Genomic DNA, 21,313 nt, shown 5'->3' on the forward strand with positions numbered 1-21,313 from the left:
AATTCTAATACAATGTCTTAATTACCAATTAATTAATTGCAAAATAATATATTCATTTGACGAGCCAGATGGCTGGCAGCTGTATGCACGTGGTTTCTCTGGACTGCCTCAAATGTTTAATTTTTTAACCCTCGGCTAAGTTAGCTCGAACACACTGTGTGTTATAACACATGCCTTTTTGGCGGAACTTGGGTTTCACATTAGGTTTTGCACACGATATATTGGTAACTGTATGCACTATATTGCCCACCATTTCGAACATTTGCCAAAAGAGCCCATTTGCATGTTTCAGCTAATGCAATTATGAGCGGACATTTGGTGTTTACACTCTTTAAAACCGCAACGGTAAATCGACCCAAATCCCTCAACTATGCTGGGGAAGCGCAACCAAAATTTTGGTTAACAATTGTTGAGTAGACTCAACATCTTTGGGTTCATGTTGGCTTTTATTCGATTCATGTCGTACTCGGCAAGGCGTCAACACCAGCTCAAAAGTTATACAACTGTTTTTGGCACTTTTCGGCTGGTGTCATTTTTACCTTCTGCAAAGCTCTCCCCCTCCCTATTATTGTCTGCAGTAGAGCAGGGCTTTCACCGTAGCCTTTCTCTTTCTCTGTCTTTAAATTTGCACGCAACATGCTTATTTCTGCTATGCTTTTCTACTTGTAAACTTGGGGACACATTTTGTGGTCGCCTCAGAAATTGACACCAACAGGTGAACCAGAAGGTCTTATATAATGACTAGCCGCCACAGAGTCGAACTATACCATTACGTAATAAAGGTACTGCAGCATACCAGTTCGAGCTCTTACGGTTATGGAATGCGGAGAGAAGTTATTAGCATCTTGGAAAAGTAGTTCGAAGCGAACCTAATAAAGTGTCCCCTTCTAGCTTAGTCTCGATATCGCAGGCTGCCAAATCGGAGAAACTAATTATTCTGAGTCATGTCAAGTTAAAGTTTGGTGAACAAACTGAAAGTGAAAATATTCCCTCACCGGCAATTTCCTGGGCCTTGAACGAGACAAACAAAAAACGAAGCGTCAGATGCCAAAAACAAGCTTGTCATCTTTGTGCCAAGGTTGTTTTAGTTTTTACTCCATCCTGCCCCTTGGAATCGTTAAATCCTCCTTGGACCGTCCAGTCGCCTGGGAATTCAAATCTAGCTCAAATCGAATATATTAGTGAAATCTCTTTATTTATTTCATCATGCGGTATTTTTAACCTGCCTTGTGCTTAAAGTATGCGCGAAATCAGAAATAAATAAATATGAAGCAGTCGAAAATATGTGTCTCGCGCGACAAAGTTGGCATAGAGATATCAGCTTTCTCAAAAGGCGTATGATTGGACCTTCTGTTCGTCTGCCTTTGCCGATGGGCAGCCGCCGTGTTCGACACGGCATAGCTTACCTCATTTGATGGAACCGCACCCAGCTACGTCACCGTTAAAAGAGCCGTAGTTCGCGGGCGATACTCTAAGATCTCTCTGGACTCCGCTGCAGTGCGATTTAGCAAGATGCAGTTGTCTTACCACAGCTTGCATTTAAGCCCGTCAGGAGACACGCATCATTCGCTTTTTTATTGCGGTCGCGTGCGCCTGTGAACATCTGTGAAGAGAAGGCTTCACTACGCCATGTAAAGCCAAGGTCATCTTGCCGGGCGCAGGCCGCAACTGCGCATGCGGCCCGTTCATTCTTCTTCTTCTTTTTCTTCTTCCTTTCCTTCTTCTTCTTTCTCTTTTTCTTTTCCTTCTTCTTTTCCTTCTTCTTTTCCTTCTTCTTCATCTTCTTCTCCTTCCTCTTCCTCTTCTTCTTTTTTCTTCTCCTGCTACCTCTTCCTCTTTTTTCTTCTTCTGCTACCTCTTCCTCTTCTTCTTCTTCTTTTTTAAATAAAGAGCATGACCACGTGTAATCATTAGTAATGAGTGTTTCGCTTACGCACTAGGTTTAATCAAGCTAACCCATCAGCAATTTTTCCTTCCCTGCAGGTGTGCGCCGTGTGGAGCAAGATACCCAAGGTGTACCGGCGGCTGCTGCAGAAGGAGAAGCTGCACATGGCACTGGTCACAGCAGGACACCCCAACGGGCTGGTCGCTGGCAGAATCACGCAGGCGACCAGGCTCGAACCAGGTGCGTACGCGTTTTAAGTAATATTGTCCACTGTGATAGCTCACTCCTATAGGCCCTTCGCGACTACATCGCATGACTGAAGGTTCTACCATACCGCTGACATGTTGCTGCAACTGTTACTATACAACTACCGGCTATGAGTCGAACGCAGTAATGCACATGCGCATTTCGCTGCACATGATGACCACGGTGGTAGTGATGGTCATATGCAAATAGATTCTGGTGTCACCCCCTGGACTTTTCCCGGCACAACTATCCGTCTAGGTGTCCTAATCACCTTGACGGTAACGCGGATTTAGGGGAAACTGAGTCCCGAGTTGAGGAATATTTCGAACGAGTGAAATTACGAGAAGATATTTACTTTTTTACAGCAAAAAATTTTTCAACCTCGCTTAGTTCTTATTGTGAATTACAGGCAGGCCAGTCAGGTCGAAGAAAACTCCTATGTGCGGCATTTACTCTGGAATCGCGTAGAACTGCTATAAACCACTATACGCATGCGAACAACTTCACGCGCTCCATTGTGCGGAGACACGTCAGCGCAGTAGCACGAGAACACAGGTGACAAGTGGCGACCCTTGTTACTTCAGCAAGCTATTCCATAAGATCTCTAAATTGTAGTGAAACCCTGAACCACTTCCCAGTTGTTGTTGTCGCTGTGAAGAAGCAATGAGACAGCGATGAAGCGATTAATGGGTAAATCTGACAGCGCTTGTACTTATGGCATTCTGGCTCACGCGAGTGCGCCTATGCTACACATTGCGCAAGAGAGGCGGATACTAAGAATAATGGCCTGTAGTCTGTTCATAGCAATTTAGTGAACTGGTCTGCTTTGCACATAAATTCCTTCTGGCGTTTTCAAGATCAGTAGCCCGTCCATGGACGATAGTAAACTGGCAATCTCTTTAGAGTGTTGTATAGTAATACTGTACAGCCCAATGCTTATGGAAGCATTTTTTTCTGTCCATTCGATGTCCGTAGAGTTCGTAAACAATCGCTTGTTAACAGTCTGATACGGAGATGCAGACAATATGCAGAGTACGGTCTTCTAAAGGTGCAAGGCCATCAAGCTACATATTGTCTACAGATTCTATTTACACTGTTTTTGGCAGATGCCTTTAGGCACATGTACAGTCTACAAACAGTTCAAAACGCTGTTTATGAGAAGCGGGCGCGGAAGCTTCACCCAGCAGGATGTTCTTCATATGGCTCGCACTTTACGCCTACGCCCGCGGAAAAGCTGCTTCTTTCTTTGGTTTCTTGCTCCGGGCACGGCCACCACAGCGTGCCTCAACGCCCGCACGTATTCACCCGCGTTTCGCTGATTCGCCGGAGCGGAGGCAGCTCTCATTAAATCGGAATTCCTGGCGTTCGGCCGTGCTCGAGCTCATTCCGGTGCAATTCCTTTTGTTTCACTCGGCGTTTCCTGGGTCTTGCCTTCTCTTTCCGCTCATTCTCTAATAGGCACTTTGCAAACAGGGCATTTGACATTCTTTTCTCTATGAAACAAAAAGAAACGACATTTATATATCACGAAGCCTGGCGCTGAAAAGAAAAAAAAAAGGAGAATTGCTAAGCGAAAGGAGCGACGAAGTGATCGTCAGGGTGATGGCAAGCGCGCATCGCCAAGGTGCGTTCGCATTTGCGTTCACCTAAAAGAACTGGCTGTGTAAGTGCAGGGGCAATATTATCGCTGGTCCTCTGCTCCATTATTTTTTTTTTCCTCACTCAAGCGCGGCGACTGCAACGCGTAAGTTGCAATTTTGACACGCAATAAAGTCTTTATTGCGCGCCATTTTTTTTTTTTTCACGGCGTCCGTCGCGGCTCGTGGCGGGTCTCCTGTGGATTTTCCTTCGGCGATGCTTGTGGGCGGGTGGTACGATATACGCTAGGAAGCATAATTTTGACAAATGCCCTGCACCGGTAAGTGTCGGGGACGTGAATTGGCTAGGGGAGTAATTTTACTCCACGGTATGTTATGCGAGTCCGAGTGTCCTGCGAGACGTTATAGGAGTATATAGGTAGTAATGCCCGCTCAGAATTGTTTTTTTCCCAACGTGTAGTCTTTGTGGGCGCGAGTTCTACAAATGAGGATGAGTTTAACTACAAGCCATAAGTGCTACGCTACCGTGCATGCATCAGCGCGTAAGCTTCCCGGACTCGGGACGATTTGTTCTCTGACCGACCACGTATTCGAAGCAGGAAAAAGGGGACGATTGGGCGAGAACAAATGTGCCGGCATAAAAGGGTTGGCAAATGATCCGGTGCATGTGTCGTTGGAGTACTGCCTGTTCTATAGCTGAAAAAAAAAAAAAAAACAATCGTTATAAACCATTAGCGTTGAAACGACATCAGTTGAGAAACGAGCAGACATAACCATAAATTCTGGACGGGCTCATAATTTTTCAGCGGATGTTGTTTGCGAACGTACTTCGCGTATCATATAACTGCGCCATAACAATCAATATATCAGCAGATGCTTCCTCGGAATGCGTGTAGTTTTCTGACATTTATTGCTAAAAATACACACAATTGATTTGCTATGGCTGTCTTGACTATTTGGTGCGAACATAGGAAGGAAACAAAATGTAAGGATGGTTACGATATTCCCTAATGAGAAATTTGAGTGCTGTTATTTAAGCATTTTTGCAATATATTGAGGCGAAGGGTTTGAGGGAGGCTTGTATGTGTGTATTTGCTGTTACAAATCACTCTTTAGTTTTCTCAGGAGCCAAAGAGAATTTCTCTAAAGAAGCGAAAGAGCACCGAGCGAGCGGCGCAGAGCTCGTGGTTCCTCTTTTTCTTCTTTTGAGATTTTGTTTTTTTGGCTCGGGACACTCTTCCTCTAGGTTACACCGGCAGGAACTCCAGCGGCGACGCGGCTGAACTGCGGAATAACACAAAAACAAAATGCAGCAGTTTGGTATGCATCGGAATGCTAGACCATTCACGTCATTGTATTCTTAACGTTATCTTACAATATTCCTCAACTACCTCGCAGTTAAACGTGATGTTCAAGGAAACTGAACTTAATGCGCGCAAGTCTGGACCAGATCCGCCTTCTCGCATTTTTCTGAAATTATTTCATGTCGTTGCATTCGCATTCATGTGGTGACAGCGGTAGGTAGCGACTCTTGTGGCTTCTTGGGTGCGTGGTGACAGTAATCCTCTAGGTTAAAGGTTTAGCGCAGAAAGCTTGGATAGTTGGCTCTTCGACTGTAAGAACATAATTCTCGCACGTAATAAAAAAGGCGAGGGATGGGCACCACAAGTGTTAGACATCAACAACTTTTATTCACGGGGGCACCCGTCTATACAGTCAGGGAAAATAAGCTGAAAGGATGAGGCACTAAACCGCATGCGCAGTGACACTCCCCGCTTCAAACAGTACGTTCCCTTGGAAGGGAAGATATATACGACAGCCATACCCACGCACGACTGTCTTTCTAAATTGATAAAGACGGTTTCCACTGATTTGGCGCTCTTTCTGGCCAGTATTAGAAAAATGGCAGGTGCCTGGTCATAGAATGGAGCGCAGTCATCTTTACGGCGTGTACATTGTGCCGCTCCTTCTGGCCAGTATTAGAAAAATGGCAGGTGCCTACCCATAGAACGGAGCACAGTCATCCTTACGGCGTGTACAATGTGCCGCTCCTTCTGGCCAGTATTAGAAAAGTGGCAGGTGCCTGGTCATAGAACGGAGCGCAGCCATCCTTACGGCGTGTACAATGTGCCGCTCCTTCTGGCCAGTATTAAAAAAATGGCAGGTGCCTGCTCATAGAACGGAGCACAGTCATCCTTACGGCGTGTACAATGTGCCGCTCCTTCTGGCCAGTATTAGAAAAATGGCAGGTGCCTGCCCATAGAACGGAGCACAGTCATCCTTACGGCGTGTACAATGTGCCGCTCCTTCTGGCCAGTATTAGAAAAATGGCAGGTGCCTGCTCATAGAACGGAGCACAGTCATCCTTATGGCGTGTACAATGTGCCGCTCCTTCTGGCCAGTATTAGAAAAATGGCAGGTGCCTGCTCATAGAACGGAGCACAGTCATCCTTACGGCGTGTACAATGTGCCGCTCTTTCTGGCCAGTATTAGAAAAATGGCAGGTGCCTGCCCATAGAACGGAGCACAGTCATCCTTACGGCGTGTACAGGGTGCCGCGAAGTAGCCTAGGCCCAACAGTTCCCCAACAGCTACCCTGTGCTTCATTAGCCGAGCATCGATACGCGTTTTGTCTAGTGTAGCATTTTCCGCAAGGCGATGGAACTCTGTTCACCAACTTGGTCGTGCCAGCTACAAAAGGTATTCCACGTTTTATAGAGCAAGGAAATTTCTCTTACCTTTTTTTCTTTTTTTTTTTTTTTTTTTTTTTTTTGGCTGGCGTCAATAACCCATTTCACCCTGTCCGTTTAAAGACCGGGTAATATCTTGCTTACAGACAGAATTAACTACCAGTTTATATGCATTTTTAAAGTATTCTTAAGCATCTCTACAGTGGAGCTCTTGCGGCCACAATACCTCCAATGCAAAACCTGTGAGCGACCCGAACGGGCGTTAACATGGTCTGACCGCGGTGGCTCAGCAACGCTCGTGCTCAAGTCATGGCAGCTGACCAGTGTCCGCATATCTCCGACCCGCTGTTGCCGGAAGAGCCGAGCTGTCCAGTATTCTCGAGGGCTTGCTAAGGGGAGAACAGCCTACTTAGCGGCGTCCTCCTTAAGCGTGTGCGTGCACGCACAAAGCTAACAAATGCTGCAGAGGCCTGCTGGGGCAATGCTGCAGCCCCGCTTTCGAAGTCTGGAAAGAAAGGCGTTAAGAGCATAAGCGAACCAACATCCTTTTGAACTGACCTTTGTTCTGGCTTTCTTTCGGCTTTGGCATGGTGGGTATTGACCCTAAAAATTTACATGGCTCTTTAACCATGGGACAGAAGGAAGACATACGCTGAGAATGACTTTGCATGCGTTTGCATACATTTGCGCGCTGCACTAGAGGCGCGTTAACGAAATGAGGCTATAGTTATGTTTCGAGCAATTTTCCTTTTATTTTTTGCGCGTGTAAGTTTTCTGGTCACCGTTTTTGTGTCGATACTTGCTTGAAAGACGAAGATAAATAAGATTCTTGAAGTTCGTAGTTTATTATGCAGTTGCCAGTTCACGCTCGTCTTTTGTGAGTGTGGCCTCATTCCCATGTTTTCAAGTTGCATTTCTCTCTTGAAAGTTGAAGCAACGCAAGAGATGGACTATGGCATGCTATAGGAGAAAATTGCGAGAATAGCACAAATCTAGTTAAAGCATATATCAGTGGCAGGATGCAAGAGTGCAGTAATATGTAGCAGAGGAAGCAAAGAAGAATTTACTGTAAAATCAATGCACGAATGTAGATAAATCTCTGATGGGACATTTTTTTTTTTTATATATACTTCCTAAGTTGCAGTGAAGTCGCCAGCTCTTTGATGGCCGCGAGCGATGATAGCGAGTGTACCTTATGGTCCTCTGCCTTGCTTGAGCGCCTAAAGTAATGGCAGAGCTGCCAGCGAGGTGTCGAATCAGAACCAGAACAGAGCCGGAAACCGGAACCGAGCACGAATATGTTCCGCCATTTTCCAATTGAACCTGAAGCGGAATAAATAGCAGGACCCGTTCTGAACCGGTTTAGTGCACGGTTACGACCTATTTTTGCTGCCAACTTCACGACCGTTTCCTTTTATACCACTGCTTGCTACGCGCTCGTTTCGGTAATTCCAAAGCACCACCACATAACGCAAACATCAGTTTTAATTTGACAAGCTGGAGTTTACAAACGAAAATGAAAAGAACAAAGGAACTATATTGTTGCCGCAGACATCGCATCGATATTCATTGTCGGGGCATCCTTTTATCCCCAATACTGGCGTTCGCTCCACTTTCACAATTGCGCCCCTCATGGATAAAGTTGCGCCGTTCGAGAGCTCTGCAAGGAAATGTAATAATAGCATATAATTTGGAAGGTGGATTGCATAAACGAAATAATAGTATACTTATGTAAAACACGAAAATGAAATGGTGAATTTGCCGCGAGAAATGTCGCACAAATCAATTTCGTTTGCCTATTGTTCGACTGCGTCGTCACTAGTCGCATGGCAGCTGCATAGCAGCCGTGTGCGATGCGACTCCGGCAGATGCTTTTTGGTTGACCGCAACTTCAGATTGATATGTTAACGCCGATGGTGCGAAGGGCACCTTGAAGAGCAATTTGCCGATATGTTCTTCAGTTTTAATCTGAACCTTGCACGGAGATGACTTTTTGAGTCGGTTTTCCTCCTTTAGGCCGCATATAGGTAGCCATGTATTAGAGAGTGTCATACCAAAGTTTGAAATTAAGGTAGTGTCATTCTCTGACTGTGTGAAGCGCGAGGAAAGTTTTTCCGCGAAAAATTGGAACAGAGTACGCGAGGCGGAAGAGAATTGTTTGGGCAAGCACAGCGTTCGCTGATGATGTATTTGGACACTCACGACACCCACTTAAAACTGCCTGGCGATTGTACCACGACACGCACACATTTTAGCACCGCCGCTTGTATGGTGCGAGCAAAAGAATTGTCGACGCTTACTCAGAGTCTTTATTTATGATAGCGATGGAGGGAAACGAAACTGGGGGGATGATAAAATTGAATAGGCCGATTGGATTGCTTCGCCGCAATTACTGTAACACGCCATCAGCGAATAATCTTTTTGCACCGAGCTTCCTCTGTCTCGTGCGCTCAGCTTTAAAATTGGCAAGCAAAAAAGAACCACATTTCTTCACCCTTGGGAACTTCAGTAAAGGACGCATTCGCCGCTTGAGAAATCAATCTGGCATCGCTATCAGCACTTCTGTCCTCCTTGAGACGGATCACATGATTGTCTTAACAAAGCGCGAATTAAACAGATCTCCTTGAGTGTGGTAACTTGCAGTTTAGTCTTCATGTGTGGTTCTTTTTACTTTAAAGCTTCGTATAGTTAGGAGTCTTTAAACCATTGATAAACGTGGAGGCTAAGCAAGAGGGTTCTACTTGAGTTGAAGACAACTCAGATGGCTATGGAACGAAAAATGGTAGGGGTAACATTAAGAGATAGGAAGCGTGCAGAGTGGGTCAGAGAAATAACTCAAGTTACCGACATTCTAGTGGAAATTAAGAAGAAGAAATGGGCATGGGCAGGATATGTAGGGCGAAGAGAGGATAACCGATGGTCGCTTAGGGTAACAAACTGGATTCCAAGAGAAGGAAAGCGTAGCAGGGGACGGCAGAAAGTTAGGTGGGCGGATGAGGTTAAGAAGTTCGCAGGGGTCAAGTGGATGCAGCTAGCACAGAACCGGGTTAATTGGAGAAATACGGGAGAAGCCTTTGCCTCTCCCGTATAGTCAGGCTGATGATGATGATAATGATGATGAAACCGTTGATAGGTTTCCTGATGTGGATTTAACATTGAATTAAAGGTCCGATAAAAACAGCCGCGATTAAAAAAAAAAAACATGAGCCTTATTTCCTGCTCTGAAAGCACATCTGAACAAAGCAAATAACATCATTCCTGCTCGCGTTGCGCTGTTTTTGATATCTAACGTCCGACAGTAGTACTAATTACTTGCATAATACGTGTCTTGAATCAATCTAAAAATTGTTTTAAGGAACGGTCCGATGATGCAGCGATATTGAAACAAACTAAAATGAAAGGAAACAATAAAATTCCCGTGAGATTTATGTACCTGAATAGTGTAGCAGAAAACATTACTTCGCTTTAACTTGCTATGTGTAGCTGCTTTAGTCGGTTACGAGCAATTAAAATAATATGAATTGGTTTTTCCAGTTCCGCTCTAGTCATCCGTTCCTCATTCTAAATATTCTGCTGCTTTCTGTGCAATCAAGTAGACCCCCGACATATCTCACGACATAAACAGTAGACAGACTACTATATGAATCTTTAGCATTTTTTCTTTTTTTTTTAAATAGGAGAACCTAGAAAACTCAGTGTTAAAAAGAGAAGTAAAAAAGCACTGGGCGTTCTTTTTTTCTGAACCCATTTGAACCGAAACGGATTTTGTCTCTGATCCCAAAACTAAACCCGAACCCGAAAGGCTTGAACTTGAATCTGAACCGAACTCGAAAACGTACCGGTTCGACACCCTGATGCACAGTGACTACTGCAACGCGCGGTTGCCACTCCGAGCGAAGCTGTCGTCATTTTATGCGCTCTGGAGCCAGCAAACGTATTGGTACAGACAAAAGTAAATCTAACAATAAAGTAATGCTGTTAGATTTTAGCACTTTACACGCGTTACTCACTTTACGCTAGTTGGTATAGTGAACAGTAGTTTCTTGCGTCTCATACGGAAGTTCTGATTGCAAATAGAATGGAATAGCGTGCTCCGTTTACTTGTGTCCGCAACTCTACAACCAGAAATATCGCACTGGAACACCCGGGAATGTTGAAGGAAACAATGCGCTACTCATATACCTGGACACTCCAGGTTCGCATTGTCTTGTTTCATGAGCTGTCGACTGGGCATCGGTCGCGGTGGTTACCTTTTATTTTCGCATTTGTTACTTCTTTCAGGACCTAACACAAGGAAAGAAAGAGCCGCAACATGTTTGTAGCGCTGCCTGTCCTCTTCATCCATAGCTCTGGAGGACAAAGCCACGATAGAAGTAATAGCGTAGACGTCATAAAATCGATCCTTCTCTACCTTGTAACACAGAGCTCAGCTCTACCTAGAGTCTGCAGATTACATGGACTGCCTGAAAGTAGGCGGGCAGGAAAAGAAGTAAAAAGTAGCGGATAATCTTTGAGAATCGTAGCAGCAGGGGCTTGGTTTCTCTTGCTCTTTTGAATCAGTTAGGTTCGAGTCATGTTTCAGGACAATCGATTTTTGCCGAGAGATGCGGCTTCCGCAGTCGGTGCCTTTGCGCCTATTGGATTTAGTCTGGGCGAGCGTTCGACGTCATCATGCTTTTTTCCGCTAATATTTCGAGTTTTTTTTTTTTTTTTTTCTGCCAGTATGAGTGGTTCACGCTCTCACGTTTGTTTTCGTTTTTATGCCATTGTTTCTTGACTGCACTGTTGAATATACAAACATTCGTGTAAATAGGGCGAAATGTAATGTAAGTATTAATAATTCAGGCATTGCAGGAGGACAGCTCAGGGAAGGAGAAAAAGTGTCACGATTTAACAAAAAGCACGCAGGAAAGCTTTAATAGCGGGAAACGGTAGCCGCAGAGCAAAACCTTACTTCAATAGGTCGCTGCTCACCGGAGGCAATGATGCATGAAGTGGAAACGCGTATACGTTGAGGACTTTGGCGCCTCTTCTCGTAGTAGCGATGCGTGCTCTTGTACCTTGCACGGCACTTATTTTCGCCCTGCAGTTTGAATTATTAAAGAACGACCGAGCCACTGTTGCTCTCAACGCAGGACTGATCCACGAAAATCATGTGTGCCGTGGTCGCGTGCCACCTGCCCTGGTGGTACGGTATACATTGGCGCAGTGCAATTAGCTTTCCTATACTCTGCGCTAGAAAAGTAAGCGTTTGTTGAGTTCTTTTGTTTTTATTGCGAAAGCAATACTACTCGCACTTTCAAGCCTTCGCGTGACCCGGCCGCATTTACGTCTTAACCCACGCGACGCTGTGACGTCACACCCCACGTGACACACGGGCTGGCAGGAGCTTCCAACTTGGGTCTCTCGTTTCACATGAGACGGTTATGTCAGAATCAGCCTGCTAGGACCCTGGCATTCACGTTACCCCTATAACGTTACCCCTATAAGCCTCTAAGGCACGTTCATACGGCTTGGTTAAAGCAGGGCTTTATATGTGGGCTGAGGAAGAAGAAAAAGAGAAGAAGAAGAACGCTCGGTCGCCCGCCGCTAATGCTTTCGCTTAATATTTGGTTCAGCAGCGTTGAACCCTTGTAATTTGTTTTTCTAAAGGTTTCAAACGGCTTTGAATTTGTCAGAGGCTGCGTAGCAGCGCGTTTTAGCGTTTCGGTATCTACTTGAAACATATGCGAGAAAATGCGACGGCCCCTCTCAAAATGGCTTATGAGAAACATGGTGCTTAAGGCGAAATTTATTTCGCACTGGCTTGTTACTATATACTGCGTGAGTCTAAGCTCACCAGAGTTGAATGTATCAGCTTTTCAGTACGACCTACAGAACGGACGGCCGAGAATTTCCAGCATCGCGAACAATTCCTTGTATTTGTCTAGAGTTATTTATTTTCTAAGGCGGGTTTGCTGCAAGCCTTAATACTTTACTTAATGCAATATTTCTGCGGCCGTATATCGTTTCTCCTGACGTGAGCGTAAATTTAATATCGGCAGTCTTATATGGGTTCATGTGCGTATTCCATCAGAAGGCAAATGCGTGAGGCCAATATTTCGGGAAGGCTCTTTGCAACGAGTGAGTAGTTTTTGCTTTCTTTTTCTTTTTTTTTTAAACCAAAAGCCTTTCTAAGATCACGGGTGTGCGGCGCAGAAAGAGTGCGGTGTCACAAGCTCTCCACCCCTTCTAGCGCCGGAATTAGTAAAAGATACGAGAAAAAGAATGATTGTATAAGATAAAGTAGAAAACAATGATCATGAAATCCAAGCAAAGATTGATGGCTGTAGAGTAACTATTCAATTCATTAGAGGCAAAAATGTTAAATTTGCGTCGAAATAGTGCGGATGACGATATGGCTATGGAGACGTGCCAACAGCACGGACATCAGAATAGCACACAAAAAACAACGACGTCAAAATCCGGTTAGAACCGCCGGATTTGTGTCGAATTAAATTAGGAACGTGTAATTAACGGCTACACACCAGAGACCGGCGTTTTATATTGTGATTTCGATTTGTTAGGGAGCGTAAGGCATTAACAGCTTTTACTAGAGATCGATTTAATTTCTGTCCTGTGTTCACTATTTCCAGCTGGCTTCAAAATACGGAATTTTACAGCTCACAAGGTTTATAGACGTTAGACCAGCACTGCAGGTGGATTTGAAACGAACACGCACACCGTTCGTTCGCTCATTTAGCATTTTATGCAGCTTTGCTTTGCCTAATGAAAAATAACACGAGGCTGCGAGGCAGAGCAGGACGAGGGAACGCTTGTGCGAAGCTGGTCAGACATGAAGCTTTAACGAGACTTCGTTTGCATAGCTGAACAGGAGCTCTGTACAGCATAATCAGTTAAAAAAAAAACCAAAAAAAAAAAACAATATGCGTTCGTTTTCTGGCGCCTTACGTGTCCTTTTAAGGATTTAGTGACAAGTTTTGGCGTTCGGAACGATTTTTGTTTCATCCGTTACCTTTCCTCCATTCATCATCTGTGCGCTTAGCCGACTGGCAGAATTTGTGCTGAACAAACTTACCTGTGCGGAGCGACGCTAAGGTGCCAGAAAAGTTACGCAATTAATCGTCAATACAAACAGCCGTCCTACCGTGTTTGCGGACCATTAACATATTTCTGCGCATAACGTGTAGCGAAGGCTGTTTCCTGCTGTTCGTTCATCTTGACCGCGTTCGCTGTCGCTGATTACTTACGCTGTGTAGTTTTACTTCACAGCATGCCCGAGCTGGGCAGCATTAGTCATTGCTTCTGGAAGGCCTTGCTGTAGGGCTATGTGTTTTTGTTTTTAATATTGCCTTGTATACGTTGACTTAGCGTCAGTGATATCGGTTAAGAGAAGAGACCATTGCGCACTGAATCTTCTTATAGTTTGGAGCCCACCGTGGCTTTGGATCAAAACATTTTGCTGATGAATATCATATAAAAATACATACATAACGGTACCAACGCTAGTTCTGTGAGCATATTTTTTTGTTTTTGCCTTTACCGAGGCTGGAACGAATTGGTTCTTTTTTTTTTTTTTTTGAGAAACAAACAATACGGTACACAGGTTTAATTTCTAAATTTGCTCTGCAATTTACGAATGCACCGTTATTCTAAGAAATAAAGAAGTCATTTCTTAACTAAGGCACGACAAATGATAGTGCTTCACAGGCCTCGGAGAATAAGGGGTGAAAAAACATAACAGCCTCAGTGGGTGTAAATATGAACAGCAGAAGCGGTACCATAGTCTGGATTACTGGTTTATTGCGAGCTTTTGCTTAAGTTTATTTTTACCCCGTTTCTTCCCCTTACAGCGCGGCATATATGTATGCACTCGCATACACGAACATTTATTTCGGCGTCTTGGAAGAGCAAGACGTAAAAACGCGGTTTGGCTCCGAGAAAAAAAAAAAAAAAAAAAAAAAGAAGCTTCAGCGTTTTGACTTTTCATTTATTTTCTTCGCTTAAGGAGGCATGAAAGCAAATGTCCGTGCGTCTATTGCAGTGAGATAAAAACAAAACAAGGCGAGCGAGGAAATGTAAAGCAGCGCAGACGTGAGGAAGCATGTGTCCGCACCGTCGCCTCGCTGGCATAATATTGACTTTGCCTTGCTCCGACTATACCGTGCCGTCGCCTCTCTGTTACTATACGACCTGGCTGGCTGCGGGTGATGTGCTTCAAGGAAAGGTGTAGCGTTCTCTCCCTCTTTTCACCGTCCTCTCCGTTTGTTCCTTATTCGTCGCATTCGCTCGGCGTGTAGTAGGTGCTGCGAAAGTCGTGGCAAGTAAATCAGCTCCGAGTCCAGCACCGGCCTATCTAGGCGAGTTCTCTCCGTATTCTCGTTCTTACTCATTTTCCGCATGAACATGAACTACCGGATGTGCTCCACAACGTGCCCTTGCGAGTTAGTAAAAGTTGATCTGTTGCGCAGCTCAGTAACTGCACGTTGGCGTGTTCGCCATTACTATTGGCACCTTCATTATTGATATGGCTCGTGTAAAGTTAGATGTACGCTATTGAACGACAGGGTTTCAGAAAATCGACGTACTGTCCATATTGTGCAGTATTCGACCTTATATTATCAATATTGAGTTGTCTGTAACGAACTGTCTGCGTGAGTTCAAACGGTACTAGACCGCGTCCAATGAGTTTGGTATGGTGTCTATTTGAAATGTACAAACTTAGTTCCCAGAGCGCATCTTCTCATCTGGGCAAAGGTAGGTGTTTACCGGTGTTCCGTCATTCACAAAGACTTATCGTCCGCCTTACTGGCAGCTCTAGGGGAAATTGCTCATTGACTTTGGCGGGAGTGCAGAGGTATTGTTGCAAGGGATTCCGGGAAAGAATTTGAGGGCATATGTTGAAGCGTTTTCGCGATATATTGAAGCAAATAATTTGAGAGATGCTTGTATGTATACCTGCCAACCCTTCCGATTTGCCCGGAAGACTTTCGATTTTTGACCGAACTTTCCGATTATGCGATCACTGCCCTAAATCTTCCAACAAGCGGCCTAGCCAGAAATCTCAGCGGTGGCGTGCAGGCTCCTTGGCGCACACCTGTAGGATTCGCGTTTCATGCTTGCTGTTACTGCTTGTGTGTATTTTTAGGGTGTTTAGCACCAGTCAGAGAATTTCTCAGAACAGGAGGAACATGAGCCGTGAACAAGCGGCGCAGTAGTAGTGACTCATTTTTTTTTCTCTTCTTCAGAGGAATGCGCTTTGGTTTGTGACTCGGTTACGATGAGAACAATGGTAACGCGGCACAACAACCCAAATGGTGCATAAAGATGCGCTCTGAAAAGGAAACCACTTGCGCTTGCCCGTGATATAATTGCACACTTTGCCTGAATATTCATTTTAAGGCATTGTGAACGGTTAAATGTTAGAAAAATCACCGATTAATTCTGGTAAACTACTCGCACTAGTACGAAGACATGGTAGGCATTAGCTTCAACGCTGCTTACCTATAGGCTGTTGAACTGTTTTATAGTAGAGCCACAAATATCCCAACTTAACACAGTTTGAGGTGACATGTATCCTGTACTGTTATTTCTACGGAACTTTCAATCCAGATGAAAAAGTTATCTCATGTGTATTATTGTGCACGCCTTTCGTTATTGCCAGTGCCTGCGTTTTGAAACGGATATTTTTGACTTAAATGAAGGCTTTGGACATTGCCACATGGTTCGTGCGTACAGCGGTGCGGTTTCCTGTGAAAGGTCACTCGGGAATATCTGAAGCTTCCTTCAGTGTAGGTACAAAAAAAAAAAGTGTTAAGGTCACAGAACTCTTGAGCCCGTTTGTACAACTGACAGAGCCGGCGTCAGAGATGCAAACGACCTGTACGCAGTGCGGCCTGCAGTGTCGTACTTTCAGAGCCTGTTTCTCCGCCAGCCATCGATTTCCAAGCCAACGGTGGCGTGTTGGGAAGAATAGCAAAAGCTAGCCTGCACGGAGCCTTCTACGTACGACCACGCTGCCCGGAATACGAATTCGTGTTTGTCCGTCGCCCTACTCTCTCGCTGGCGGCTGCTCTCGCTATTGGCCAATATTTCAGGGAAGAGGCGGCGCTTCTTCGCTCTGCTCGTCGGCAGTTTGTCAAGATCCGGCTTCTGGCGTGCAAACAACCTCGTTTGTTTCCCAAAGCGCTTCCTTTCAGCTTTTGGCGTCGCCGCATCCGTTTGCCAGTCTATCGCCCGCCTCTTTCTTCGGTGCTATACCGTCGGCGCACGCTTCTTCTTTCATTACGGCCTCAACAACGCTGTTGTTCTATAAATCTCCAGAAATGCTGGTAAAGTTTATGCATTGCGGGAAGACCCTTGGAACTTGCTTTTTTTTTTTTTTTTCTCTCTCATTCTCTTGCAGTCTCGCGCAAACTGTCCCACTTTTCTTTTTCACAAATGAAGGCAGCACCTCACTCTCTTGCTTGGGTTGCGTTCATCTGAGCTTCATTTCCGCCTTGCTCTGGCGGAGCACTTTTATTTTTTTAATCTCCCAACTAAACCACTTTACGTAAAACATGCCCATGAAACCTTCGTTTACTTCGCCGTTTCATTATTGGACAACGGCTTGGGGTGGCTTGGTGATTGCTTTATTGTACCTTGCGCTCTTTTCCGACATCTCTTACCTAGCTTGTCTCGGGCCGTCTTGGCTTCGCTCTCCTAAATGTTTTCATAGTCATGTTTATCCTCTTGAGCATCCATCCTTTTATTTTTCATACTTGACCTCGCTCAAAACCTAGGGGTATCATAACTTTATCTTGGCGCCTGGACTTGTCGTCTTTAGTAATTTATTGCATGACTTCCAAGGGAAGGAAAACTTAGCAGTGGACGGCGAGAGAGGATAAGAAGGTCAGCCAATAAGGTTACGATGTTTGCAAGTATAGGGCGAAAGCAAATGGAGGCCTTTATTTTTCTGTTAGTGCACGTAGCAAGTACCTAAAGAATGGAAACTGCGCTATATAGAACAGAATGGAGGTGAGGAGCAGACGGTACACGAGGCAAACAGTAAACAGATAATGGAACGTAATGTATTGGAATTGACAGGCTGCAGTTAATTGTTACAGTAGATTGTTCCACTCCGCTCCTGTGAGAGGAAATGAGGAAATAATACACACAGCTGTCGGCGCGAAGTAAGGCGTTCATGTGACACGTCGCTAACGGGGATGTGTGTGGCTGTGGTGCAGTGTCCATGGGTAGCTTACATTTATGGAACAAGGAAAGAAATTAAAGGTGGACTTTTCTTATCTTTTATCGAGGCTCAATCACAAGAGCTTTCATTGGGGGGAGGGAGGGGGAAGGGGGGGTGGGGGACCTGTTCTTGTGTATCTGTAATAAATAGAAGTTACTGCTTTTCCTTCAATCTGATCAGCATAATTGCAATTAGTCCTAGTGCACGGCCCCAATCATACTCATGCATATTCCAGCTTGACCTCATAAATGATAGCCGAGCTAGTAATCGGATGCTGTTCCTTTTTTTTTTTCTTTTTTTTTGTTTACACCAGAGGAATGAAAGTTTACTTCTATGAAAAGTTATTAGTCACTATCACTCTTGAATATTCGCAGATAGGGGCCTGAGCCACTATGTAATAAATCGAACTTATTTTGGGTGTAACATGAAGGTAGCTTTCTAGAAAAAGGAGCTCATCTTTCTTTTTCTGCACCATCCGCCGCGTATGTTATGAAATCACATGGTAAGGCTAGGTTTATCTTTATTTTTGGCATGAAAACTGCATGAAAAGACGAGAATACACAAACACCCCTGTCGTTGCTGCATCCCGTCCCTTTGGTGCAGTGTTTCGATATTGCCGATTTGCACCAACTAGTATCAGAAATATCCGTTGCCTTTGATGACTGGGCGAGTCATTGATCAAATTAATGCATCATCAGCAAACAGTACTGCTGATGATACGAACGTTGCTGCTCCTCCCGCGGTTGTGCTGCTTGCAATGATGATGATATTTTTAGCCTTTTTCAAAGGTAGCCAGGCCAGCGGGTTGGCTACCATTTTTCGCCGTTAATACTCCAAGTAACTCGAGTGTGACGGGTAAACCTGGTCCTCATTCTTGTTGAAAAGCGCCGCAATATTTGCGATTGCGTACTCACGCCTCTCATTCATAGCCGCACTGTGTGCTTTTTACACAATTATGCCACGGTTAGCTGTACCCTGCACGTCTGCCGGCTGTTAGCGTCGCGGGGAATAATTTTCCCTCTCTTCAACAATCGATGCTTTTGCGTTACTTTTCGCTGTCACATGTGCTTGGGTCTGTCGAATTGTATATACGTTTTCTCGCTGAGCTTGCTTATACATTGAGTTTGCCTGTCAGTCGTTGACGGGAGTGCACATTCCTTACAATAATAGAGTGGTACGTTGAGCTAGTTGGTCGAACATCTTGCAAAAATTGCAGCAGAGCAGGCAGCAGACAGAACAAACACACACAGACACGAAGATAAGGCGTATTGCTTACTTATATTAAGTCTTCACACGCTTCGAACTCCTTCTTCTTTGTACACTCTAATACTGAGGCGATGCGCTTAGGATGCTGCCTTTATGCTATGTTATGCACGACGAAATTCTGTTTGCTCAACAAATCGAACTGAGCTTCGCAGCATCACCTGCAGCGTAAATAACGGGCAAGCAGGGCCGTAATAATCCGATAGCATTAAAGATCTGTTCTGTAAAAGACGAGGGGGTGAAGCGTCCACACGAAGGCAGCACCCCACCGCCTGTAGCAGGGCGCGCAACTTAGTGCTTACGCCGCAGTTCCTTTGGAAGACCACGAGGAGGAGGCGTCGAGGGGTGAGAGAAACACATTGGTTTGTCGCATCCCCAGTCGTCGATTTCGTGTGCCGCCTCTGCGCTGCGTTCAGCTATGCTCGAGCTTGCGTTTGCGGCGAATGCTTCCAGTTTCTAAATTAGCGGTGGCTCTGTGACAGCTCGGCATGCCCAACAGTGCGGCTTAGGCGACGACGCCAAATTGGACAGCTTGACGCCACTGTCCGCGGTGCGAGCGGCCGAAACGAAAGCAAAGCGGAAAAGACACGGAGAACTAGCGATTCGGAAGTGATGCGTAGATAATGCGGAGTGGAAGAAAGATGGGTAATACCCCGCTCGCATAAATGACGTCATGTTGTGTAATCGCCCGTCAACGTTTTCGTGCTAAAACGACGCTAAGTAGTTGCTAATGCGTTCTTAAACTGTCATTTCGCGGGTGTCAGGTATGGCTGTTGGCGTACTCGGTTGCAACGTATTGCCTTCGACGTTTTGCGTTCCTGCTCGTTTGCTTACTTTATTTCTCTGTGCCTACTGATCATTGCAGAGGTGTTCAGCTCGCTCATGGTTCCCGAGGCTGGGGTGAGAGAGACGCTGGGAGGCGGAGGCCTCGCCGCAATTTCGCCCTCCAGGACTGACATACACGTCACGGTCATGTTCAACGGGATATTCTCGCCCACAGGTGAGTGTGCATACATCTGCAATTAAGTAGCGTTCCGGTCTGAATGGAACATGAGAAATAAGGAAAAAAAAAATCAAACAAACAAAAAACCCTCCAAGCTCGATGGTGCATATGGAAACGGAACCGCATTTTCTGGCGTTTTTTTTTTTTTTTTTTTTTTTTTTTCGCGATTCGCTCTTTTGCTTCCGCGCTACTTGCTAGCCGCACCAGAGCCGATGAATTGCGTTGCTGGAATCCTGTCAACTGCTCTACAGCCTTTCTGACTCCTAACGTATGCGAGTTTAATTATGTCATGTTGCTAGAAAGGATATAAGATCCAGAATGTCATATAAAAGGGATATAGATACTTGGACTTTAGGAATATCGGCGCGAGCATTTCATTACACCTAAAACGACTGACTACCTTCAATTTATGTATATGCGCGTGCTTTTGCTCCTGATGTGTCATAGTACTTCTAGACAGTAGCAGTATCTTTTTCAATGCTTCGAACATATAGCAGCGCAGATAGTGGGCTAAATGACAAATAGGCATACCGCGGAGAGGTTCAACTTAGGCGTCCATGGCCTCGGTTGTTGTCTGCCACACTGTGCTCTCGATATTCTTCTCACAGACGCGAGGGACGTGGTGGTCAAGCTGAGCCTCCTGGCGGGCAAGTCGGGCGAATCCGCGGTGGTTGCGAGCTCGGAGATCACACTTCCAAAGATCCACGTGGTGAGTACTCTGCTTCCTCTGGGGGGCGCGAGAGAAAAAAGTCGTGTTTGTGCATCTCTCTCTGGCTGCAGTCGCTGAACGTGGCCAGCGTAAAGCTGAGCCTGTCTCCGGAGCAGCAGCCGCTGTTGGTGGCCGGCAAACTGCGCATGCGTCTTACGTCGCCCGACGGACAGCGACACATCGAGGGACCCGTCGTCGTCCGGCCCACATGCAACAGTGAGTACTCGCTTTCACTGAAATTCAAACCGTAACCTGAAACTTAAAAAGAAAGGCGAACTTATGTGACGCCTCGCATCTGTTGTGTCAAAAGTTTACTCTACAATGATTGTCATACACTACGATGATTGTCGGGTATGTTCCTAAAATGTGCGTCGCAAAAAAAAAATAATAAAAAGGTTGAGGGGTATTACTGGCAGCGGACGTGAAAGCCCTTACGAAGATTTAACGTTTGCACTGTTCGGTATTCTGTGTCCTTTTTAAGGCATTTTCTTTTCACCGCCCGGGCAACCACGCGACGCAAGTGAAATTTCCATTTGACATCTGCTTTTAGATGCTCGTGAGGTGCGCGATATCAGTGCACATTCCTGAACCATAATTGGTACAAATTGTCAGGATTGCGGTGTATTTTATCGCCTATCTGCAGCTTTAAGGTGTTGAATATTGGGCATAACGATTCATCGTTATACTAA

At 45.3% G+C, this 21,313-nt stretch overlaps 1 protein-coding gene across 1 annotated transcript in view; it reads left to right on the forward strand.

Moving 5' to 3' along the window:
- LOC146197378 (dorsal-ventral patterning protein Sog-like) overlaps positions 1 to 21,313 on the forward strand; it is a 209,862-nt gene that overhangs the window by 168,218 nt on the left and 20,331 nt on the right. Inside the window, exons 7-10 of the mRNA XM_084599190.1 lie at positions 1,984 to 2,125; positions 19,778 to 19,912; positions 20,524 to 20,624; positions 20,696 to 20,840. Of these exons, the coding sequence (XP_084455316.1) occupies positions 1,984 to 2,125; positions 19,778 to 19,912; positions 20,524 to 20,624; positions 20,696 to 20,840 (523 nt within the window). The remainder of the gene's footprint in view (positions 1 to 1,983; positions 2,126 to 19,777; positions 19,913 to 20,523; positions 20,625 to 20,695; positions 20,841 to 21,313) is intronic.

The sequence above is a fragment of the Amblyomma maculatum genome, chromosome 3 (genome assembly GCF_055883805.1).
Source record: "Amblyomma maculatum isolate TAMU_Amacu chromosome 3, ASM5588380v1, whole genome shotgun sequence".
In the NCBI taxonomy this organism is placed as follows: domain Eukaryota; kingdom Metazoa; phylum Arthropoda; class Arachnida; order Ixodida; family Ixodidae; genus Amblyomma; species Amblyomma maculatum.